The following is a 23,298-nucleotide window of genomic DNA, read 5'->3' as shown; positions in this document are numbered from 1 at the left end:
AACAGGAAAATATCACAGTCCTAAATATATATGCACCTAACACTGAAGCTGCCAAATTTATAAAACAATTCCTACTAGACTTAAGAAATGAGATAGCCAGCAACATAATAATAGTGGGGTACTTCAATACTCCGCTAACACCAATAGACAGGTCATCAACAGAAAGTCAACAAAGAAACAATGGACTTAAACTATACCCCAGAACAAATGGACTTAACAGATATTTACAGAACATTCTGCCCAACAACTGCAAAATATACATTCTTTTCATCAGCCCATGGAACATTCTTCATGATAAACCATACGATAGGCCACAAAACAAGTCTCAGTAAATTTAAGAAAATTGAAATTATATCAAGTACCCTCTCAGACCAAAGTGGAATAAAACTGGAAATTAACTTCAAAAGGAACACTCAAAACCATACAAAGGCATAGAAATTAAATAATCTGCTCTTGAATGATCCTTGGGTCAACAATGAAATCAAGATGAAAATAAATCCTTCAAACTGAATGATAATAGTGACACAACTTATCAAAACTTCCAGGATACAGCAAAAACAATGCTAAGAGGAAAGTTCATAGCATTAAGTGCCTATATCCAAAAATCTGAAAGAGTACAAATAAAAAACCTAAGGTCACATCTCAAGGAACTAGAGAAACAAGAATGAATCAAATCCAAAACCAGCAGAAGAAAAGAAATAGCAAAGATCAGAGAAGAACTAAATGAAATTGAAACAAACAAACAAAAAAATACGAAAGATAAATGAAATTGAAATCTGGTTCTTTTAAAAGATAAACAAAATAGACTATTAGTGAGATTATCTAAGAAGAGAGAATATCCAAATATACTTAATAAGAAATGAAACAAGTTATTAAAACTGATATCACAGAAATATGAAAGATTATTCAAGACTACTATGAACACCTTTATGCACACAAACTAGAAAATCTAGAGGCAATGGATAAATTAGGAAGGAATGGAATGACAACCTAAAAGTAGGCTCACAAGTAACAGGTCAAATTTAGAACAAGAAGTCACTGGGCTTCACAAACAATTCCTGCAATAAGATTGGAATGGATTCTATATAATAGAGAGAATGAATAAAAAACTTGATCATTTTCACATATAAGAAAGTTACATGCTTCTCTTTTGCAGGCTGTAGATCTTAGTGATAATGAGCATGAATTAAACTGCTGGGTTCTTCCTGATTCTGTCATATACGAATCTTAGGCAAGTTGCTTATCTTCCTTGTGCCTCTTTTTTTCTCAGGGATAGTAGTACTTAAGTCATTGGGTTATTGAGGATGTAATTTTTCTTTGAATAGTGCTTGACATACATATGTACTTATATGTTTGCTATTATTATCATCATTTCCCACATGAAAAAAAGAAAGACCATTAGAAATTCCAAGAAAAAACATAACAGTATACTAGACAGTTAAGGTCTAAATATTAGGGAAACTAAAACATGGCATTTTCTTTTTTTTTTTTTTTTTTTTTTTGATATGGTTTTTTCTTTTTTTCCCCGGGGGGGGGCAGAGGTTGCAGTCTTGGCTCACCGCAACCTCTGCCTCCCTGGTTCAAGTGATTCTCCTGCCTCAGCCTCCCAAGTAGCTGGAATTACAGGCATGTGTCACTACCCTTGACTAATTTTTTTATATTTTTAGCAGACACAGGGTTTCACCGTGTTAGCCAGGATAGTCTCAATCTCCCAACCTCATGATCCACCCACCTTGGCCTCCCACAGTGCTGGGATTATAGGCATGAGTTACTGCTCCCATCCGACATGGCATTTTTTAGTAACTGATAGAGGAAAAGCGTCCATTGATTGTACCCACTGAGAAGAAAAGTAATCCAAGCATATTACTTTGTTCTGTAATGATTATTACAGAGACATTACTGTGATGTAAATGAAATGATTATTTATAATATCATAATAATATAAATGCTGTTAATACTGTTAATAGCATTTTGAGTTTTAGAATTAACCTAGAAACAAAACATAAAGGCTTAATCGGAGTTCAAAGCTGAATATAACAGTTGACCTAAAAAATGTAAAAGTAAATATACACTCGACCTAGGGAAGAAGTGTGGAAGATAGTTGAAGACAGGATAAAACTGCTAAAATCTTCGTCTTATATAAAGGGGAATCGGGAGTTAGTGATTAAAGGTGATGGAAAAAATTTAGATATATTATTTCAAGTTGCAAAAATTAAGAATAGAAGAAAAAAAAGTAACTTATCAAAGATCCAGAAGAGGAAAGTGGGAAGAGGCAGTATGCAGAGTAGTATAAACAATCATTCTCATTGCTTTTCAGTAGATGATGTTTAAAGTTGATAAATTAAAATCAGCAGTAGAAACTCATTCTCTAGAAATATGGAGTTAATCTTATAAGGTACTGAAACCCATAAAGGTTAAACTTGGTTGCTTCTGAAAAGAGGAAATTAGAAGAAGAAGCAGAGAATGAAACAGTTGTGTGTTATTATTAGTGTTTCTGTCCTATTTGCTTTTAAAATATCACATGGATATTTTTATTTTTAAAAAACTAAAACTTTACAATTTTTACATAAGATGATAGAAAATGTATTATAATGACTAGCCTGATTATAATGTTATCATGTAATATATATCTTGGGAGACTTTTATTAACCATGAACCTAAATAAAACATGAAACTAAATAAACCACCTAGATGAAGATAAAACTGACAATCCTGTTAATATTTTTTAAATTATAAAATGCAGGCATACACAACAAAAATTTAAGTTATTAATTATGGCCTTTAGTCTGTATTTCTTCATATTTCTTTGTATTAGGACTAATTCAGGTTTCGAATATAAAAATTAATACCTAAGAGACTCTCTAAAGTGACTTTCCCTTGCTGATTCTCTGGATTAATTTATCTCTATACTTCCCTGGATAAAAACTACTGAAGGCACACTCAAGACTATTCACTTCAGAAATCATCGGCATGGTTAGGAAAGTTTAAAAAAAAAAAAAAGACTAGTCACTTTTCAGCATGACCGTGAACTTCTGCTCAAGTGATTATCAAGAGTTAGTAGTGTTGGTTCCAATCTTGTTTGTGGTAGTTGCTATTGTAATTAGTATGCTTAAAAAAAAAAAAAAAAAAAAAAAAAAAGGTCTTGGTTACACATTAAAAGAGTAACAAATGGCTATATATTTTTATATGATAAATTTGAATGTTTAAGTTATACATGTATGTTTTTAATGATGCTTGTCTTAACAGACTTTGTAAGTGCTAGTCCTTATCCTGTTCAATGATTTCTACTGTATTGAAAATCTTCAAGGAAGAATATATTTTCTTCTCTACTGTCTTCATACACAAAGTTTTATATAATATCAGAGATGAAATCACTTTAACAATTTATCATTTTGAATCCTAAAATTCACTTGAATTTGGGAATTGTAGAAGCATATATAAAATTGTTAGGGCTAATGTGAATTTCTATTAAGTAATTATAAAGTATAAAAATTATACCTACCTCAGTTGTATCCTTAAGATAAAGATAGGGTCCAATAGATCTTGATTTTAGATTTTCTTCTACTGGCTCTAAAGAAAGAAATTCAAACCTAAGTATTTCCATGCTATTAAGTTAATTCTAACTAAACCCAATCAACCATTTTCTCCACTGCAGTAAACTTTTAAGAAATATAAATGAATACTTTTATTTGCTTACATATGCATTGCTTGTACATAGTTAGAGCTAAGTCTATTTTAGAATAATTTGCCCTAAGAGTGAATTTCTATTAACAGACTATAACTTTCAATTATTTACTATAATACAATAAAGCTATATTGTCTTGGAAAATGATAGATTTCTAAATAAAATAGAATCACAGGTGTTATTCAAAAAATATTTTGGCTAATTCCTTTGAAAAGAGAAATAGAAATAGTCCCTTCTACCTGCATTTCTCTCATCCTCAGTTATGAGTTATATTAATCTGAATTATCATCCAATGGATATTCTTAAAGTGAGTATGGTGCAGGGGTCAGGCATACAAACTTTGAACTTAGATAAACTGGGTCCAAACTGCACTTTTTTGTGCGGGTTATATAGCCCTAGCCATAGGAAACTTACTTAAACTCTATGAGTCTTACTTTTCTCATTTGTTAATTGGAAACAATAGCACTTATAGAAATACTGTCAGAGTTAAACGAGATAATAGATGTAACAAATTTAATATAGAGTCTGATAGTCATTCAATCAATGGTTATTTGTTGTTCAGCTACTATATGCCAGGCACTGATGGACTCTGGAATTGTGACTCCTGCCCAATGATGCATACATTTTCGTGAGTAATATGGAAAATAAACAAACAAACAAATGAAAACAAACAAGAGGTCGACCAAGTGCAGTGGCTTATGCCTATAACCCCAGCATTTTGGGAGGCCAGGGCAGGTGGATCACTTGAGCCCAGGTGTTCAACACTAGCCTGGGCAACATGGTGAAACCCTGTCTCTAAAAAAAGTACAAAAATTAGCTGAGTGTGGTGGTGTGCCTGTAGTGTCAACTACTCAGGAGGCTGAGGTGGGAAGATTACTGAGCCCGGAGAGGTCAAAGCTACCGTGAGCATGATCATACCACTGCACTTCAGACTGGGCAAAAGAGTGAGACCCTGTTGGAAAAAGAAAACCACCAAAAAACAAAAAACCAAGGGGTGAATAATTGAAATACATTCTGTAACAGAAATAAACACATTTTGGTGAGGGAGAACCATAAAAGAGGTATATTTTTGATAAGATAGTCCAAGGAGGCCTCTCTGAACAGATGACAGTTAATCAAAATATGCAAATGAGCTCTAAGCTTCATGAATAGAGTATCAGTGTGTCTAGGCAGAGGGGAAAATATATTCCTCTTAGGCAATTTGGCAGTTGTACTGAAAAGGGACTAATGAAGATGCAATTTATTTATTTATTTTGAGATGGAGTCTCACTCTGTCACCCAGGCTGGAGTGCAGTGGCACCATCTTGGTTCACTGCAGCCTCTACCTCCTGGGTTCAACAAGTGATTCTCATTGCCTCAGCCTCCCAAGTAGCTTGGATTAAAAGCATGTGCTACCACACTTGGCTAATCTTTGTATTTTTAGAAGATTCGGGGTTTCACCATGTTGGCCAGGGTGGCCTTGAACTCGTGACCTCAAGTGATCTGCCTACCTTGACCTCCCAAAGGTCTAGGATTACAGGTGTGAACCACACTGCCTAGCTGAAGATGCAATTTAAATGAAGGCCAGGAAGGTAGGGAATGAGGTTAAATACATATGCAAAGGTCACAATAGACAAGTCTTGTTTCTTTTCTTTTTTTTTTTTTTTTTAGGTGGAGTTTCACTCTTGTTGCCCAGGCTAGGGTGCAATGGTGCAATCTCAACTCAAGGCAACCTTCACCTCCTGGGTTAAAAGGATTCTCCTGCCTCAGCCTCCCAAGTAGCTGGAATGACAGGCGTGTACCACCACACCTGGCTAACTTTGTATTTTTAGTATGGACATGGTTTCACCATGTTGGTCAGGCTGGTCTCAAACTCCTGACCTGAAGTGATCCACCTGCCTCAGCTTCCCAAAGTGCTGGGATTACAGGAATGAGCCACTGCACCTGGCCAGGTATATATCTGTAAAGAGTACAAGCTTCATACTAAGTACAGTGAGAAGCCACTGAAGAGGTTTTAATCAGGAGATGATCAGCCTACTTTTAAAAGATCACTATATGATTTAAGGAAAGAAAATGGATTAGAGATTTCTGTTACCATTATGGAAAGCCAGGTAATTAGTACCAGCCGTCCCACTAAAAACATTTTAAGAGGCTAGTTGGAATATTTTTTAAAATCTAAAGAGCATCATAGACTTAAAAAATGATAAGAGATGCCTGGGCTTAAACCTAGGAGAAGATAAGGACTCAGGTAAGCCCGACAGGCCAAGCCACTTTTTACCTGAGGGTATTTGTGATGTGAAAGTAAGATCAAGTTTTGAAATGTTCATGGGTTGAGATAGAAAAAAACAAAAAGCTGACTGAAGGTCCAAAGTTTTTATATTTAATATGTTCTTCACTTCCCTTCCCTCACAAAAAACCCACACCTATTCATTTTACCTGGGATCCAAAAGTGTTACAACCTTAGGGTGAACTAGAATAGATAAGTTTGCCACCTGGATGTTACAGGGAAAGTGAAGCCTTGAATGCTTTGATATGTTCTGACAAGTACTGCCTCCAGATACCTGGCATAAACAATTTTAAAAATCTTCTCTGGAGTAAGGTACCTTCACCCTAGTTCTCAAATTGTTTCTATGAATAATTCTCCAAATAGGAAATATGATATTTTGAAAGTGAACCATGAGAAATAAAATAACAGGATATATAAATAAATCTTTTGAGAAATTAGGTCATGAAGCATAATAGAGAAATTAAGCAATATGCGTTGATGTGGAGTCAAGGAACCTGAGTTAAGAAGGTTGATGAGAATTATGCAATTGCATGATTGTTTGATAATGCCAGAGAAAGAGAAAAACAAAAGCAATACAAAACACTCAAATTCTCTGAGAATTGATAGTACTGGTTCCTGGCTCACAGATTTCTAAAATTTCTAACCTGAAATTAAGTTTCTATTAAGCAAGCTGTTCATATTTGACTTTTAAAAAACAATAACAAGGAAATTCTCAATGTTGAGCTGAAAGCAACCTCAGAGATTTTCTTTCTAGAAGAAAAAAACATAAAACCCTATCAACATAAAAATATATTCCTATTTTGTGAATTGTACAAATTACCCATTCTGATGTTTAACATCTCTTCTTCTTAGTAAATTCTTTTTCACGTAAATAGTTCATGTAAATGTTTTTGACAGAGACATCAAATTATCAATAACTTTTAAGACATACATCAATAAAAAAATAAAGCACCCATTAAAATCAAAGAAGTAAATATGTTACACAAAGCATTACCTGTTGACTGACTTTCTTGATTTTTTATATTTGTTTGAACAAAGAATGGTCTTAAATTTGACTTTTCAAAATCACTCTTTCTAGGTTCAGGCTCACATTTGAAAGAGGCATGCCTGGAAGAAATAAAAATTAATCTAAAGTAATAAGAAAATTTACAAAATAAATCTAAAAGATGAATTTGGAGAAATGTGGTGAAGTCCTAGTTATGCAGACTTGGCTGTTATGTTAATGCTATCATAGCACAAAGTGTGAAACATTGGACTGATTGAGCAGGAGTTGAAAACATTAGTTTTAGTCATTTAAAGGAGAGGAGGACAGAAAACTATCGGCTGTTGTGATAGGATCGAGGACACTCCAAGAAACTATTATTCACAAGCTGATTAACCCTTTCAGAAAAACATGCTGGAAATTACTTCAGTGAGATATTGGGGACATTACTAGACCTGAATCAAAGTTGTGGGACATAGAGTTAGGGAGTTCAGATAACAGAAGGGATGATAGTATTTATTTATTGTAAAGACAAATTATGCTCCTCTAAATTCCTTAACTGGCTAGTGATGGTATGTTAGAAAGTTAATAATATTACATAATTATCTTTCTGACCTCTAAATGCTAGAGCAACCCAGGACTCAGTCGTCAGACCACAGATACTCACCCTTAGTTGAGTTATTAGTTATATAATATAGTTGATTATATAATACAGTTGATATATAATTAGTTGATATATTATATAATATAGTTGATATAATCCAGTCCCACACTTTAACTATTGTCTATAGGCCAATGTCCCAGATTTATAGTCCAGACTCTAACCTCTTCTCTGAACTTCAGATTTATATATCCAGCTGCCCACATGACTCCTGCACTTAGCTGAATTGTAAGTATCTCGAACTTAACATATTCAAAACCAAATTCTTGATTTCACCCCCTTCCTGATCTTCTCCTCAGGTAGGTTTCCCCACTGACATTCAACCAGAGGCTTAGGCCAAAAAATTTGCAGACATCTTTGATTTCTTTCTCTCTTTTTCCACTCCCAACCTATCAGCAAATATCACTGTGTCTTTCTTTGAAATTGATTCCAAATCCAAACACCTCTTCTCTCATTGCTCCCATGCAAGTCCAAGACCGCTTTATCTTTCATCTGAACTGCTTCCATACGTCTCTAGCCTTCTTCTGTTTGCTCTCCCTGCTATGACTCTTGTCCTCAACATTCTCTTCTCAATACAGCCATAGCAGCACTTGTAAAATACAAATGTGACTATCGTTTCCTTCAACTGTTTCCTATCAGACTTGAGTAAAATTCAAAATGTCTAACAGACAGAAACTTTTCCCCCAGTTCTCATTTCCAGGTAGGAGAATTTCCATTGAATGCCACTCCAGGCCTCTCTCTGCATAATGCTTCACCTCTCACCTCCACATGAAAACTGAGCACATTTTCTAGCTGTTTGGTTTAGGGAAAGCAATTCAGGCTCCACTTAAGGACCTTGGCATTTGCTCTTTCCTCTGCCTGTAGTATTCTCCCCACAAGGGGTTGACGTGGCCTACTCCTTCATTTCATTTCCACCTCTTCAGAAAGATCTTTCCAGCCCACCCCACTTTCCCCATCTAAAACAGTAATCCCCATTGGTCATAATTTCCTTAATTTACTATATTTTCCTTTACAGCATTCATCACTGGTGAATTTATATTATAAATTCCTTTGTTTATTTAGTTTATTGTCTGTCTCCCCACCTTAACCTGGGACATAAACTCTGAGGGAAGACTATGTGTTTTATTCCCTGTGGTATTTTAGCACCTATAGCAATGACTGGTACATAGTACCTGTTTGATATTCAATGAATGCCTAATAGGACAGGCATGGTGGCTTATGCTTGTTATCCCAAGAGTTTGAGAGGCTGTGGCAGGTGGATCACCTGAGGTCAGGAGTTCGAGACCAGCCTGGCCAACAGGGTGAAACCCTGTCTCTATGAAAAATACAAAAATTAGCCGGGTGTGGTGGTGTGTGCCCCAGCTACGCAGGAGGCTGAGGCAGGAGAATCGCATGAACCTGGGAGGTGAAGGCTGCAGTGAGCTGAGATCACTGCCACTGCACTCCAGCCTGGGCAAGAGAGTGAGACTCTTGTCTCAAAAAAAAATTGAATGCATAAGATTTCTGGTAAATTTTTACTGAACTTTCTTAACATCTTATACATTGTAATGGGTTTTCAGTTTATTCTCTCTTTCAATAAATTTATGTAATCTTCATAAAATATCTGTTCCTTTCAAAAAATTTATCTTATGTTCTTATTTAATATCATTGGGAAAAACTTCTGGAAGAGTGTAGTATACTAGTGAGAATGGGCATTGTTTGCTTCTATCTAAAATGAGAATGAGTCAAGGGTTCTTAAGGATGATGCTGGGTATACAGTCTTATTAAGGAGGTAATATTTTATCCTTATCTTGCTAAAGTATTTTTTCAAATTCATTTGCAGAGTATATATTCAGATATGAATTTCCTTGTGGTGAACCAAAGAGCATAGGCTTTGGAGTTAGACCTTACTTTGCATTTTGACTCTATGTAATCTTCCATAGAATAGTGAATACTCTGAATTTCAGTCCTTCATATGTCAAATAAGGGATTGTTGTATGAATTATGTAAAATAAATTTTAGAAAGTAACAAAATGTCGTAGAGATCAATGAGGATACTCTTTCTTATTCATGAAATTTACTCCACTTAGTCATAATGGAGTAATATTTATTTAATATAGTGTTGGATTTCATTTTGTTAAAATAAGTTTTTGAGTGGCAATTATTCTTTTGCCTTAGAATTGGTGACCAGGTGACTTTTTACTCCATGGCTGAGTAAAAAGGAGCAATACATACTCTGTATTCTACAAAGATCCACCAATATTGAAGCAAGAGATTCTTTTAGACCTTCAAATAACAGAATACTGTGGTGAGGGGAAGAAAGAAAAATGTCAGAATTGTGAGTCATTGACTTGTTAAGGTCTACGGTGGCTTTTTCCTTTTTTCTCAATGTGGTAGGGGCAGGGATGCTTCCTCCATAAAACTGATGAGGGAATTCCTAAAGAATCACTCCTAGAGACTGGTTCAAATAAAAGACAGCATTTGGCATCTCATTCCTCAGTTGCACATCTGTTAGACAGCACACTTGCTGATTCGCCCCATGTCAAATTTGGAGCAGGTGGAATAAGCAGGTAAAATAGGCATCCTGCACTATACTGTTTGGCATGGCCAGGTTACTTGAGTTTCTGGGGAAATGTTATGGACTGAATGTGTCTCCCTCAAATTCAAATGCTGAAGCATAAATCTCTAAAGCTATGTATTTGGAAGTGGAAGCTTTGGGGGATAATGAGATTATGAGGGTGTAGCCTCATGAAAAGGATTTGTGTTCTTCTAAGAAGAGTTGGTCTCACTCCTTCTCCCTCTCTCTATATCTGCCTTTCTCACTATCTCCCGATGACGTATGGATACAAGGAGACAGCCATCCACAAACCAAGAAGAATCATCTCGCCAGACACCCAATATTCTGGAACTTTGATCTTGGACTTCCTGGCCTCGAGAACTGTGAGAAATAAATTTCTATTGTTTAAGCCACCCAGGCTATTGTGTGCTGTTGTGGCACCCAAACTAAAAAATTAGTAATGAGCAGTGGGGTACTACTATAACAAATACTTGAAAATATGGCAGTGGCTTTGGAATTGGTTAATGGGTAGAGGGTGGAAAGTTTGAAAGTGCATGATAGAAAATGGTGACATTGCCAAGAAGGAGATTTTAAAGGTGACTTTAGTGAGGGCTCAGAAAGAAAAGAGAATCAAGTTCACAAAAGCCTATCTCTGTAGGATTAAACAAAAAAAAGAAAAAAGAGAAAACTTCCATTTTCTTAGGAAATACATAAACAATTATGAACAAAATGTTGGTAGAAATATGGATGGCAAGGGCCATTCTGATGAGATCTCAGATGGAAGTGAAAAATAAGTTATTGGAAACTGGAGGAAAGGTGGTCTTTGTTATAAAGTGGCAAAGAACTTGGCTTAATTGTTTGTGTTTTAGCATTTCATGGAATGTAGAACTTGCAGACAATGAAATTGGATATTTAGCTGAGGTTAGTTCTAAGCAAAGTGTTGAGGAGTGACTTGGTTCCTACTGATATTTATAGTAAAATGCAAGAGGAGAGAAAAGAATGAAATTGTTTAAAAAAAAAAAAGGAACCAGAAGTTAAAGATTTGAAAAATTTTCAGTCTTCCCATATTACAAAAAAATGAAAAAGTATGCTTGGGAGAGAACACTAAAGGTATGGGTAAGATGACAATTTAATAAGTAGGTCAGTGTGGATGTGTACCAAATCAACCGTCTCAGCAGAAGCCAGGAATAGAAATGGGACTATACCAGCAGAAACACTGCCAGCTGAGACTAAGGGAAACAGAGAAAATGGGATAAAATGAAAGAAGACGTCTGGACTTATTCGATTCTACAGGACCAGACCATCGTCTCTCCCTTCTTCCTATCTCTGTCCTTTGAATGAGGATGTCTAGCCTACACCTATTCCATCATTGTAGCTTGGAAACATACAACTTGTTTGTGTTTACAGGTTCAAAACTGGAGAGAAATTTTGTCTCAGGATATTATTACCTCAAGTCTTATCCATATCTGATTTAGATGATATTTAGATGAGACTTCTGATTTTAGAGTTGATGCTGAAACAGGTAAGACTTTTGGGTCTACTGGGATGGGATGAATGTATTTTCCATTTGAGAAAGATATAAATTTGTGGGGTGGGAGACAGGGTTGGAATTCTGTAGACTGAATATTTACATCCCCCCGCTCAAATTCATATACTGAAGTCTAAATCCCCAGTTATGGTATTGGGAGGTGGGGCCTTTAAGAGGTAATTAGGTCATGAGTGTGTAGCCTCATGAGTGGGATTAATGCCCTTATGTGACATGAGAGAGGTGCTATCTCTCTCTCTTTCTCTCTGCCATATGAAGATACTATAAGAAGACAGCTGTCTGCAAAGCAGGAAGAGCATCCTCATCAGACACCGATCTTGGACTTCCTAGCCTTTAGAACTATAACAAATAAATTTCTGTTATTTAAACCACCCAGGCTATGGTATTCTTTATGGCAGCCTGAACTAATACAGGGGTCAAATGGATACTAAAGTAGTAACTGTGTTTGGGTCATTTTGCTGGTACTCCACCCAGATCGCTGACTGCAAGCCTGGGGATCCTCCGCAGAAGAAATTGTGGAGTGTATATTAAAAAGTATAGGAGATGATGGAGAATTTGAAGAGTTGTAGCTGAAGGAAGCTCTCCTTGGTGGAGAATGGGTTCCTCTGAGGATCTCTCACGTGTGCTCTTTAACACTAAAGTTGGCTAGAAAATGATTGATGACTGAGGGAAAAGATGAAAACAGTGCCCAGTTAATAAGAAATTTTGTCAGGCCGGGCGCGGTGGCTCAAGCCTGTAATCCCAGCACTTTGGGAGGCCGAGATGGGTTGATCACGAGGTCAAGAGATCGAGACCATCCTGGTCAACATGGTGAAACCCCGTCTCTACTAAAAATACAAAAAATTAGCTGGGCATGGTGGTGCGTGCCTGTAATCCCAGCTACTCAGGAGGCTGAGGCAGGAGAATTGCCTGAACCCAGGAGGCAGAGGTTGCGGTGAGCCGAGATCGCGCCATTGCACTCCAGCCAGGGCAACAAGAGCGAAACCCCGTCCCAAAAAAAAAAAAAAAAAAAAAAAAAAATTTTGTCTTCTTCTCTCTCCCTCCTTCTTTACTTCCATAGAAGGGGATGTGCTGGTAAATGTTTAATAACCTTACCTTTGGGTGTAGTTCTGACATGGAATTTCACTCATTCATCCATAATATAAGCTACTTCTTTGCTGAACCAAATAATAGGTTTTTTTCTATCGTTGTTGTTCTTTTTTTCTTTTTGTTTTTTTTTGAGACAGAGTCTTATTCTGTCACCAGGCTGGAGTACAATGGCGGGATCTCAGCTTGCTGCAATGTCTGCCTCCTGGGTGTAAGCAATTCTCTTGCCTCCCAAATAGCTGGGACTACAAGTGTGCACCACCACACTCAGGTAATTTTTCTATTTGTAGTAGAGACAGGGTTTCACCATATTGGCCGGGATGGTCTCCATCTCTTGACCTTGTGACCCGCCCGCCTTGGCCTCCCAAAGTGCTGGGATTAGAGGTGTGAGCCACCATGCCCAGCCCCAAATAATAGTTTTTGCATATTTTCTGATTTTTTTGTGCTATTCAAAGCATAATGGCAATAGGTAAGGCATACTTTTTTTGGTAAAACTTACATTTAAGTTTAATCTTCATCATTAACATTTTCTTCCTCACTTTCTTAAATATAGACAGACAATTACTCAAGCCTTGATTTTCAGTGTTTGCCAACTGATGTGGTGTAAATACTACCATTCTCAGTTTCTAGATACCAATGTGATATAATTAAATGTGGAATTTGGAAGAGACGTGTAGTAGCCTACTGTTATACAAATTTCTATCATATGGATATAATAGATGTAAAGAACTTCAAAACCATGGATAATAGTAAAATGTAAAATAATTAGGAAGTGATGAGTTTTGAGTATTATCTTTGTTTTTAGCATATCATTAAATTTTAAGTTTACATAATTTAATTTTTAATAGTGAGTGCGCCATAAACATCTCATAAAATTGCTGAAAATTCAACCAACAGCTCTAATGAGTTGGTAGGAGCTGGCTTTAGCACGCCACTGTTCCCATGTCAGAGAAAAAAGAAATCAGAATAAGAGTGAGGAGGAGGTGCTAGAGAAAGACCATATCAACCTCCTACTCTCATGTGAGGGAACAGGAAGAATCAAATTACTGACCATACCCCTCTCCATTTCAGCTCCTCCAGTGTCACTAGACTGGCTTGCATAGGGAAGGAACAGCCTTGATGAGGAGTGAGATCAAAAGACTAAGTTGGACAGACTTTTAATAACCAAAGTGATCAGGATAAAATTAAAGAAATATAAAAGTGCTTTCTTCTTATTATTATTATTTCTGAGATGGAGTTTTGCTCTTGGCACCCAGGCTGGAGTACAATGGTGTGATCTTGGCTCACTGCAACCTCTGCCTCTAAGGTTCAATCTATTCTGCCTCAGCCTCCCAAGTAGCTGGGATTACAGGCATGTGCCACCATGTCCAGCTAATTTTTGTATTTTTAGTAGACACGATGTTTTATCATGTTGGCCAGGCTGGTCTCGAATTCCTGACCTCAGGTGATCCGCCCACTTCAGCTTCCCAAAGTGCTGGGATTACAGGCCTGCTTTAGGTTGTTAAGTCCCTGAATCAAGAATAAGCAACAAAATAGTTAAAACTAACATCTTATTTTATATTTCTTTAAAAATCTATATTTGTTTTCCATTCTTGTGGTCAGACTTAAGGATCAAATCTACCTTTGCAAAAAAGAACTGAGAACTATTCCACCTTTGTCTGTGTTCCAAAACCATTTAAATAGTTCTTTGAAACTACAAAGAAATTCACCCTTGACACAGTTTCAAAGTGGTGCTTTTGTAAGAGTTCTTTGACTGCTTCATGTTTTTCTACAGTTATTGATCTATTTATGTTTTCTTTTTTGTTGAGATTTTCCCCTTTCATATTTTCCCAAAATATCATCCATTATTACACCCATGTTTCAAAGCAATGTAGTTATATGAAGTATTCATTATAATTATTTTAATGTCTTCCATATCTATGGCTATAGCTTCTTCTTCATTACCAATATTGTGACTTTATGTTGCCATTGTTTTCTCTTCAATTTTGCAAACTGTGGTCATTTTAACATTCTTTTGGGAAGTGTTAAACATACTAAGTTTTCCAAGTACTCTTAAAAGTTCAGTGTGCTAGGTTGGGTGCAGTGGCTCATGCCTGTAATTCCAGCACTTTGGGTGGCCAAGGCAGGTGGATCACCTGAGGTCAGGAGTTCGAGACCAGCCTGGCCAACATGGCGAAACCCCATCTCTTCTAAAAATACAAAACATTAGCTGGGTATGGTGGCATGTGCCTGTAGTCGCAGCTACTTGGGAGGCTGAGGCAGGAGAATCACTTGAACCCAGGAGAGGGAGGTTGCAGTGAGCCGACATCACGCCACTGCACTCCAGCCTGGGCAACAACAGAACAAGACTCTGTCTTAAAACAACAACAACAATAACAAAAGTACAGTGTACTTATGAGAGAAAAGCCAAAGTTTGGTGAAAGTGCTGGGAGATTGACAGCTTTTCGTTTTTTAGTCCTCCAACAAATGCATACTTAACGTGGTTTATAAGGGATGCACTGAAATAAAATCTAAGTATTATACATTTGATTTATAAGATTAACTGTACACAAATCCTGTCCTCAACTGATCTTGACTTTCTTTTTTAGTTTATATAGTCTCCTGTCATATTTTTTAAAGTTTCCATTGTTTATATAGATTAAGTTTTTAGATTTGGCTGAGGTCTAACTAAATTATAAATCTGCTATCTAGAAGCAGATAGAATTGTAGCATAGATAAAATGGGTATATAGCTTCTTTCTAGGCTGACAGGGACCTGGATAAGGGTGTTCTATAACTCACTGAGGACTGAGCTACAATTACTTTTACCACAGTTTTTAAGGAGGGTCCAAGTATCAGTTATTCTACTCCCAAGCTTCTTTCCTAGAAGTAGGTGTTAAAAGCCACTAACAGTCTGAGATTTGACCCTACTTACAAGCTAACAAGTTGACCTGCCACAGTTTCATCAATGCTGGCAGAAGATATGAGACTCCAGGATCAGAGACAAAGGACTATTAATTACTCAACAATAAGGGTGTCCAGATTGACTGTGCGTGGCAGCTCACGCCTATAATCCCAGCACTTTGGGAGGCTAAGGTGTTGTATTTGACCGAATGTAGAAAGTTATTACAAGACAAAAGTATGCCAGATTGTAGGGTTATTTATTATGCCGGCGACCACAGAGGACTCACGTCTCTCCAACCTGTGGTGGCAACAGGAGGGTGCCACGATTTTTTATACCCGAAAAACCACCTTGGGAGTGGGGGTGAGGGGCAGGGATGGGAATGAAAAGGCTTCAGACATTCCGAGGGCTAGTGGATTCTGTAAATTACCTCCTGGGCAGAGATGAGGGTGGGGGTCTCCGGACATTCCAAGGGCCAAGGGGACTTTTGTCATTCCGTTTGTTACTTAAGTGGTTTACAGAAGTCAAGATAAACATTTGTTTACACATTATCTGGTTAAGGTGGAAACCACAGACCTTAGTTACTTATTACAAGCCACAGGAGCCAAGATGGCATGGGTTAGGACTGCTTGCCTGTCATATTAGGGCCACAGAGAGCAGTTACTGATAAGAAAAGGTAAGCAGCTTTACATAGTTTTGAAGAACAAACTGCAGTTCTATTTACAGAGGCCAAGGACAGTAGTTATTGTAAGGAGAATGGGGCAGCCATTTCAACTTATCTAAAAACAGTTTTGCATTTTATAAAATAGTTTTGCTCCGGTTCTGGCTCTAGGCCAGCACAATATCACAAAGGAGAGTGTACCACTTAAGGACAGGAGTTCAAGACCAGCCTGGCCAACATGGTGAAACCCTGTCTTGACGAAAAATACAAAAAATTATCCAGGTGTGGGGGTACACACCTGTAATCCCAACTACTCAAGAGGCTGAGGCAGGATAATCTCTTTTTTGTTGTTGTTTTTTTATTGCATTTTAGGTTTTGGGGTACATGTGAAGAACAAGCAAGATTGTTGCATAGGTACACACATGGCAGTGTGATTTGCTGCCTTCCTCCCCATCACCTGTATCTGGTATTACTCCCCATGCTATCTCTCCTCAACTCCCCACCCCCTGCTATCCCTCCCCTATTTCACCCCGACAGACCCCAGTGTGTGATGCTCCCCTCCCTGTGTCCATGTGTTCTCATTGTTCAACACCCATCTATGAGTGAGAACATGCAGTGTTTGATTTTCTGTTCCTGTGTCAGTTTGCTGAGAATGATGGTTTCCAGGTTCATCCATGTCCCTACAAAGGACATGAACTCATCCTTTTTTATGGCTGCATAGTATTCCGTGGTGTATATGTGCCACATTTTCCCTGTCCAGTCTATCATCGATGGACATTTGATAATCTCTTAAACCCAGGAGAGGGAGGTTGCAGTGAGCCGAGATTGCACCACTGTACTCCAGCCTGGGTGACAGAGCAAAACTCTGTCTCAAAAAAAAAGAAAAAGAAAAAAAGGAGCAGCCAGATTATCATTTTCTGCACCTGTTCTCTGAGCTAGGAATAAAAATTTTGTTCCTAAAACAAAACATCGTATGTTCTCACTGATATGTGAAAGCTAAGCTATGAGGAGGCAAAGGCATGAAGAATGATGCAATGGACTTTGGGGACTTGTGGGGAAGGGTGGGAGGGGGGCGAGGAATAAAAGACTACAAATAGGGTGCAGTGTATACTGCTCGAGTGATAAGTGCGCCAAAATCTCGGAAATCACCACTAAAGAACTTACTCATGTAACCAAATACTACCTGTACCCCAATAACCTATGAAAAAAATGTTCCTGCCTCTAGGTTCTAAGAGAAAATGAGAGATAGAATTTGGAATTATAAATTTGGTGGGCTAACTCACCAGTATAAGATCATAAATCTGTTCTTTGTAAATTTTATTGCTTCTGTAAATTTTTGCATTAAAAAAAATTCATCCCCTTTCCCCTCTGCCTGTTTTTGCTCATATATTAAAAAAAAAATTCCTGTGAAATTATATCGTGTCTTAGTTGAATTAAGGGAAATACAGATAAAGGCCTTGATTTTGAGTTGTACAGGCTGGAATTATAGGAAATGACTGCTTATCATTGGGATGGGTCATTGAAATGGCACTTTCATGGAAAGGGAAGAAACCCACGGGAAGGATACAGCTCAGATAGAACCATGGGGTTGCTCTGAAAGCTCCCCTTTCCCAGTTGGAAATTGCTTATGAATTACTTCCCTGGAAATTCCCTGGAATGTTTTATGTTTTTATAGAAGAGCCACTTTGAGACAGAATCCCAGAGTTTTCACTGTGGCATCACAGAATAATTTTTAAAATATTTTTTCTGTAATAAGATACCCAGTTTGGGATCTTTATTTTATTCATGTTTAATTTTCAATTTGGGTAAATACTCTTCCATGTAGTTTCCTCAGGAAAAAAAAATACATAGGTAGATTACTTTCTAAAACCTTTCATGTCTAAAAAAATCTCTTTTGTTCTCATACATAAATGATGTTTCATACAGAGGATTCCTCAATTGCCATGCTGTTCAAAAGTTGAAAATAATTTACTATTTTCTAGCCTTAGAGATACAGAGAGATCTATAAAACTGATTTTATTTCCTTTTCTTTGTAATTAACTTGGTTTTTCCTGCCTTCAGAATTTAGTAATTTTACCATAAGTTTTGCACTTGGTGACCCTTTTGATCTGAAACTTCGATATCTTCAAAATAAGGGCTTTTTTTTCAAATATCACTTTGATTATTTCCTAACCATCTTTTAATTTATATATTAAGTACATATTTACATATTTAGTACCCCAAAATCATATACATGTTTCCTTTCAATATGACTTCCATTTTTTAAGTTTTTTTTTTTTTTTTTTTTTTTTTTTTTTTGAGACAGGGTTTTTTTCTTTCCCCCAGGCTAGAGTGCAGTGGTGCAATCACAGCTCACTGCAGACTTTAAGTCCTGGCCTCAAGCAGTCCTCTTGACTTAGCTTCCTTAGTAGCTGGGATTACAGATGTGAGCTACCATGCCCAGCTTATATTCTATTTTTAATTTTTCTATTTAGTTTTTGATTTAGAAATGCTTATTTTTTCATGTAATTTCCCCCCTGTTATTTCTATCCTTAAGAGACATATTTTCTAAAGTTTTCTTCTGTTCTTTCCATTAAGTCTGACTCATTAGGAGCCACCTGTTCTGATGGTTCAGCTTCATCTCTCTCCTTCAAATAAGCGTCCCCTTCAATGATCCGTGATTTCTCTTTGACTACTCTTTATAGCAAGCATAGGTTCCTTCCACACCTCAGAAGCTCAAGCTATTTTGGCCTCAGGTAATACCAGGCAGTGACAGAGACTATGAATGAGTGGCAAACAGGCTGCCATACTGGGATCTCTTGATTGACGGAGTGAGATGTAAAGAGGCCTGTAGTAGTGCTTCTTAAACTACAAGCTGTATATTAGAATCGCATGAAGTGCTTTGAAAAAACATCTGCACCCACACCAAATTTCAGCATACTCAATTCCCACAGTCAGCCCTACGGAACCCCTGAACACAATAATTTGGCCCTCTACATATATGTGGTTTCTTATCCTGCAAATACTGTATTTTAAATCTATGTTTGGTTGTAGATGCAGAACCTACTGATATAGAGGCCCAAATGTATTTATTGAAAAAAATCCCACATATAAGTGGAACCAAGTAGTTCACACCCATGTTGTTCAAGAGTCAACTGTATTACACTACATAGCAACTTGGGTTCCCCTTCTGGAAATAGAAGCTGGTGGTTTTAGACTAGCTATCCCCCTGAGAACAACTAGAAAAGCTGGACAAAATATGAAAATATTCGAGTACACCCAAGAGCTCCCAAAACAGTAAGGGTTTTGAGGGGCCAAGAGCTGTAAGAAGAGTGAGCTCAGGTAAGGATGACATTTGGATCTGCATTTTTGTCAATTCCAAATCAGCAGGAGAGATCAGAAAGCTGTATGTTACTTTTAGCCAACTTACAGGGCTGTGGGAACAAAACTGAAATTCAGGGCCCACTGAGGAGAGGTCCTAGAATACACTTCAGTCTTAGATTGGGACTCCAAAGGTTTATAGTTCACAACCTATTTAATGGAGAGCCATAAATAGACACGCTCTCAAAAGAATAAAAGTCCAGTTTTGAATGATCGCTACCCGATCCAGGATTGCTGATGCCCCTAGCCTAGTTATTTGCCAAAAGCCAGCACAAATTTTCTCTGGAGAAGAAACCATCTAGAGCTTCAAATTACATCTATACTTTTACGATGGCATTGTCCCTTTCTCAATAAAAAATAACCAGGCATGGGGCCGGGCGCGGTGGCTCAAGCCTGTAATCCCAGCACTTTGGGAGGCCGAGGCGGGTGGATCACGAGGTCAAGAGATCGAGACCATCCTGGTCAACATGGTGAAACCCCGTCTCTATTAAAAAAATACAAAAAATTAGCTGGGCATGGTGGTGCGTGCCTGTAATCCCAGCTACTCAGGAAGCTGAGGCAGGAGAATTGCCTGAACCCAGGAGGCGGAGGTTGCGGTGAGCCGAGATCGCGCCATTGCACTCCAGCCTGGGTAACATGCGTGAAACTCCGTCTCAAAAAAAGAAAAAAAAAAAAAAAAAAAAAACAATGCTTGGTATGTCCAGAGAACTAAACAGTAATTTACAACATCTGTTATATTTCTTCATTTTTGCACAAATTGGGTTCTTATGTTTTTAAATATAGCAAGGAATTAATATGTTTTGCTATTTTAAAGAGTTGTATTTGAGGTTTGTTTGTTTTTTAAGGTAAGGTCTTGCTCTGTTGCCCAGGCTAGAGTGCAGTGGTACAATCATAGTTCACTGTAGCCTTGAACTTCTGGGCTCAAGCAATCCTCCTGCCTCAGTCTCACAAGTAGCTGGAACTATAAGTGCTCACCACCAAGCCTGACTAATTTTTAAAAAAAGGCTTTTTTCGGTAGAGACAGGATCTTACCATGTTGCCCAAGCTGGTCTCAAACTCCTGGGCTCAAGCAATCCTCCCGTCTCATCACCCCAAAGTGCTGGGATTACAGGTGTGAGCCGCAGCCACCCAGCCAAGCATTCTATTTTGTTAAACAAAAATTATACAAGGAATGTTAAAACTATGAGTGTTCCTAGGAGCTGTATCTTTTGATTGAATTAACCAATATCTAAGGAAGTTTGTTTCACTCTGTGGATCAGTACAAAACTGCTGCCTGAGGCAAGCTACTGAGAGACAGGCAGGTAGTAGATAGGAGTAGGCTTAGAGGCAAATGCCATAGTTTAGATAGGCTGCTGCTTGGACTTAGCTACATATTCAAGATCATCTTCTCAATTATTCCAAACAAATTTTATTTCCTTTGGCTAGAGTTATATCCTAATTCTTATGTAAATTCTTGAACTTTTTATGTACTTTTTTTTTTTTTTTTTGCTGGTGTTGGACATATGGTTTTTGCTGGTGTTTGACATACAGACATTGATCAAACCAAATTTACTTGGTCTTGGAATCTTAGAAATATATGCCACTTTGTTTTTTATACTTAATATTCTGGCTTTGCCTCTAGCCGCAAACATCCCAGTCATTCAGGCTTACACTTAAGAGGAGCATTACTCAGTTATTGATGGGTTATACTGACACTAACACAAGATCAATGAGGCCTTTATAAGCTATTTAGAAAATAATCTTATCAGGCAGGAAAGGGATAGCAACAGTATCATCCTGGGAAATACTGCCTTAAAACATTGCATGTTACCTCTAAATGTGTCTAATGAGTCATTAGCCACATACCATACTGTTACACAAAGGCATATATATAATATATAAATATAAAATATGAAAATCATAGTAGGACATACATTTTCCCTTCCCCACATTCTCAACTTCCATTTTATGCAATGTTTTTCTGGTATTTTTAAAACATTCCATTTCCATATGGATAGTTCTATAAATTATTTGGAAGCAGAATTATGGGCTGTGTCTACACAAAAAATAAAGTAGTAATGTAAGAAGTCTGTGATAAAGCTAAATTATATAAAGTACTGACATGTATTTACTTATGCTAGAAACAAACTCCTTTTTCTTATCCTACAGTTCTACAATGGAAACATGTTCTGATATCCTGGTAAATCATAACAAAAATCTGAGTGAGTTGTATTTTGTGCCATAATCAAAATACTTACATGAAAATGACAATTATTAGCTACACAAGTAGTGTTGTTTTACTTTCGATTCAGACTTGTCTGTCCAACTTTCTTCTGGTATCTCTACCTAAATGCCCCGTGGGCATCTCAAACTTAACACCTACAGAATAAATTCCAGCTCTTTTCACCTTGATTCTCTTATCTACCCCAATCTCCTTTTCCTCACTTGTTCTCTGCCTAAGTACAAAGCACTACAATCCACTTAGTTACAAGCCCCAAAGCTTGCCTTCATCCTATTGAATGGCGTACAGTAGTGATGAAGAACACAGGCTCTGAAATCAGAGTGCTAAGGTTCAAATCCAGCCTTGCAACTTGTCATCTGTGTGACCTTGAGCAAATTGTTTAACCTCAACCAGACTTAGTTTTTTCATCTGTAAAACTGCACTTAAACATGGGGCTAAAAAAGCTTGTTTCACTCTAAGCAATAGTACAAAACTGTTGCATAAGGAAAGCTACTTGGAGACCAGCAAGCGATAGGTAGGAGTGGCCTTAGATGCAAATGTCATTGTTTTTGTTTGTTTGCTTGTTTTCTGAGATGAAGTCTTGCTTTATGATCCAGGCTAGACTGCGGTAGCTCAGTCTCAGCTCATAGCAACCTCTGCCTCCCAAGTCCAAGCAATTCTCGTGCCTCAGCCTCCCAAGTAGCTGGGACTACAGGCATTCACCACCATGCCTGGCTAATTTTTTTTTTTTGAGATGGTGTGTCACTCTGTTGCCCAGGCTGGAGTATAGTGGTATGATCTTGGTTCACTGCAACCTCCACCTCCCAGGTTCAAGCAATTCTCCTGTCTCAGCCTCTCAAGTAGCTGGGATTACAGGTGCCCACCACCATGCCTGGCTAATTTTTGTATTTTTAGTAGAGACGGGGTTTCACCATGTTGGCCGGGCTAGTCTTGAACTCCTGACCTTACGTGATCCACTCTCCTCGGACTCGCAAAAAATGCTGGGATTATAGGTGTGAGTCACTGCACCCGGCCCCGGCCAATTTTTTAAAAATATATTTTCGTACAGACAGGGTTTCACCATGTTGTCCAGGCTGGTCTTGAACTCCTGGCCTCAGGCAATCCACCCACCTCAGCCTCCCAATGTGTTAGGATTACAGGCATGAGCCACCGCGCCTGGCCCACAAGAATAGTGCACATGTGGGCTGCCTAGTGCATAGTGTCATAGCTGCTGCCTATCTAAACTATGTGTGAAAATCAAGGTCACATAGCTAACAAGTGGCAAGGCTGGATTTAAACCTTGGCAATCTGATTTCAGAGCCTGTGCTCTTCATCAGTACTGTGCCCCATTCAATAGGATGACTGTGAGATGTTGGGCTTGGTAACTGGGTGCGTTGTAGTGCTTTGCACTTAAGCAGAGAACAAGTGAGGAAAA

At 37.8% G+C, this 23,298-nt stretch overlaps 1 protein-coding gene across 6 annotated transcripts in view; it reads right to left on the bottom strand.

Moving 5' to 3' along the window:
- Positions 1–23,298, bottom strand: part of CUNH1orf141 (chromosome unknown C1orf141 homolog) — a 59,491-nt gene that overhangs the window by 21,717 nt on the left and 14,476 nt on the right. For all 6 annotated transcript variants that reach the window (XM_032296646.1, XM_032296649.1, XM_032296647.1 and 3 more), the window contains 2 exons: positions 6,946–7,058; positions 3,503–3,570 (listed from right to left, as the gene is read on the bottom strand). In XM_032296646.1, coding sequence (XP_032152537.1) covers positions 3,503–3,570; positions 6,946–7,058 — 181 coding nt within the window. The remainder of the gene's footprint in view (positions 1–3,502; positions 3,571–6,945; positions 7,059–23,298) is intronic.

The sequence above is a fragment of the Sapajus apella genome, unplaced genomic scaffold (assembly GCF_009761245.1).
Source record: "Sapajus apella isolate SASKATOON/1434 unplaced genomic scaffold, GSC_monkey_1.0 scaffold36, whole genome shotgun sequence".
In the NCBI taxonomy this organism is placed as follows: Eukaryota; Metazoa; Chordata; class Mammalia; order Primates; family Cebidae; genus Sapajus; species Sapajus apella.
Note: the sequence above shows the minus strand (reverse complement) of the source record. Positions and strands in the feature narration are given on the sequence as shown.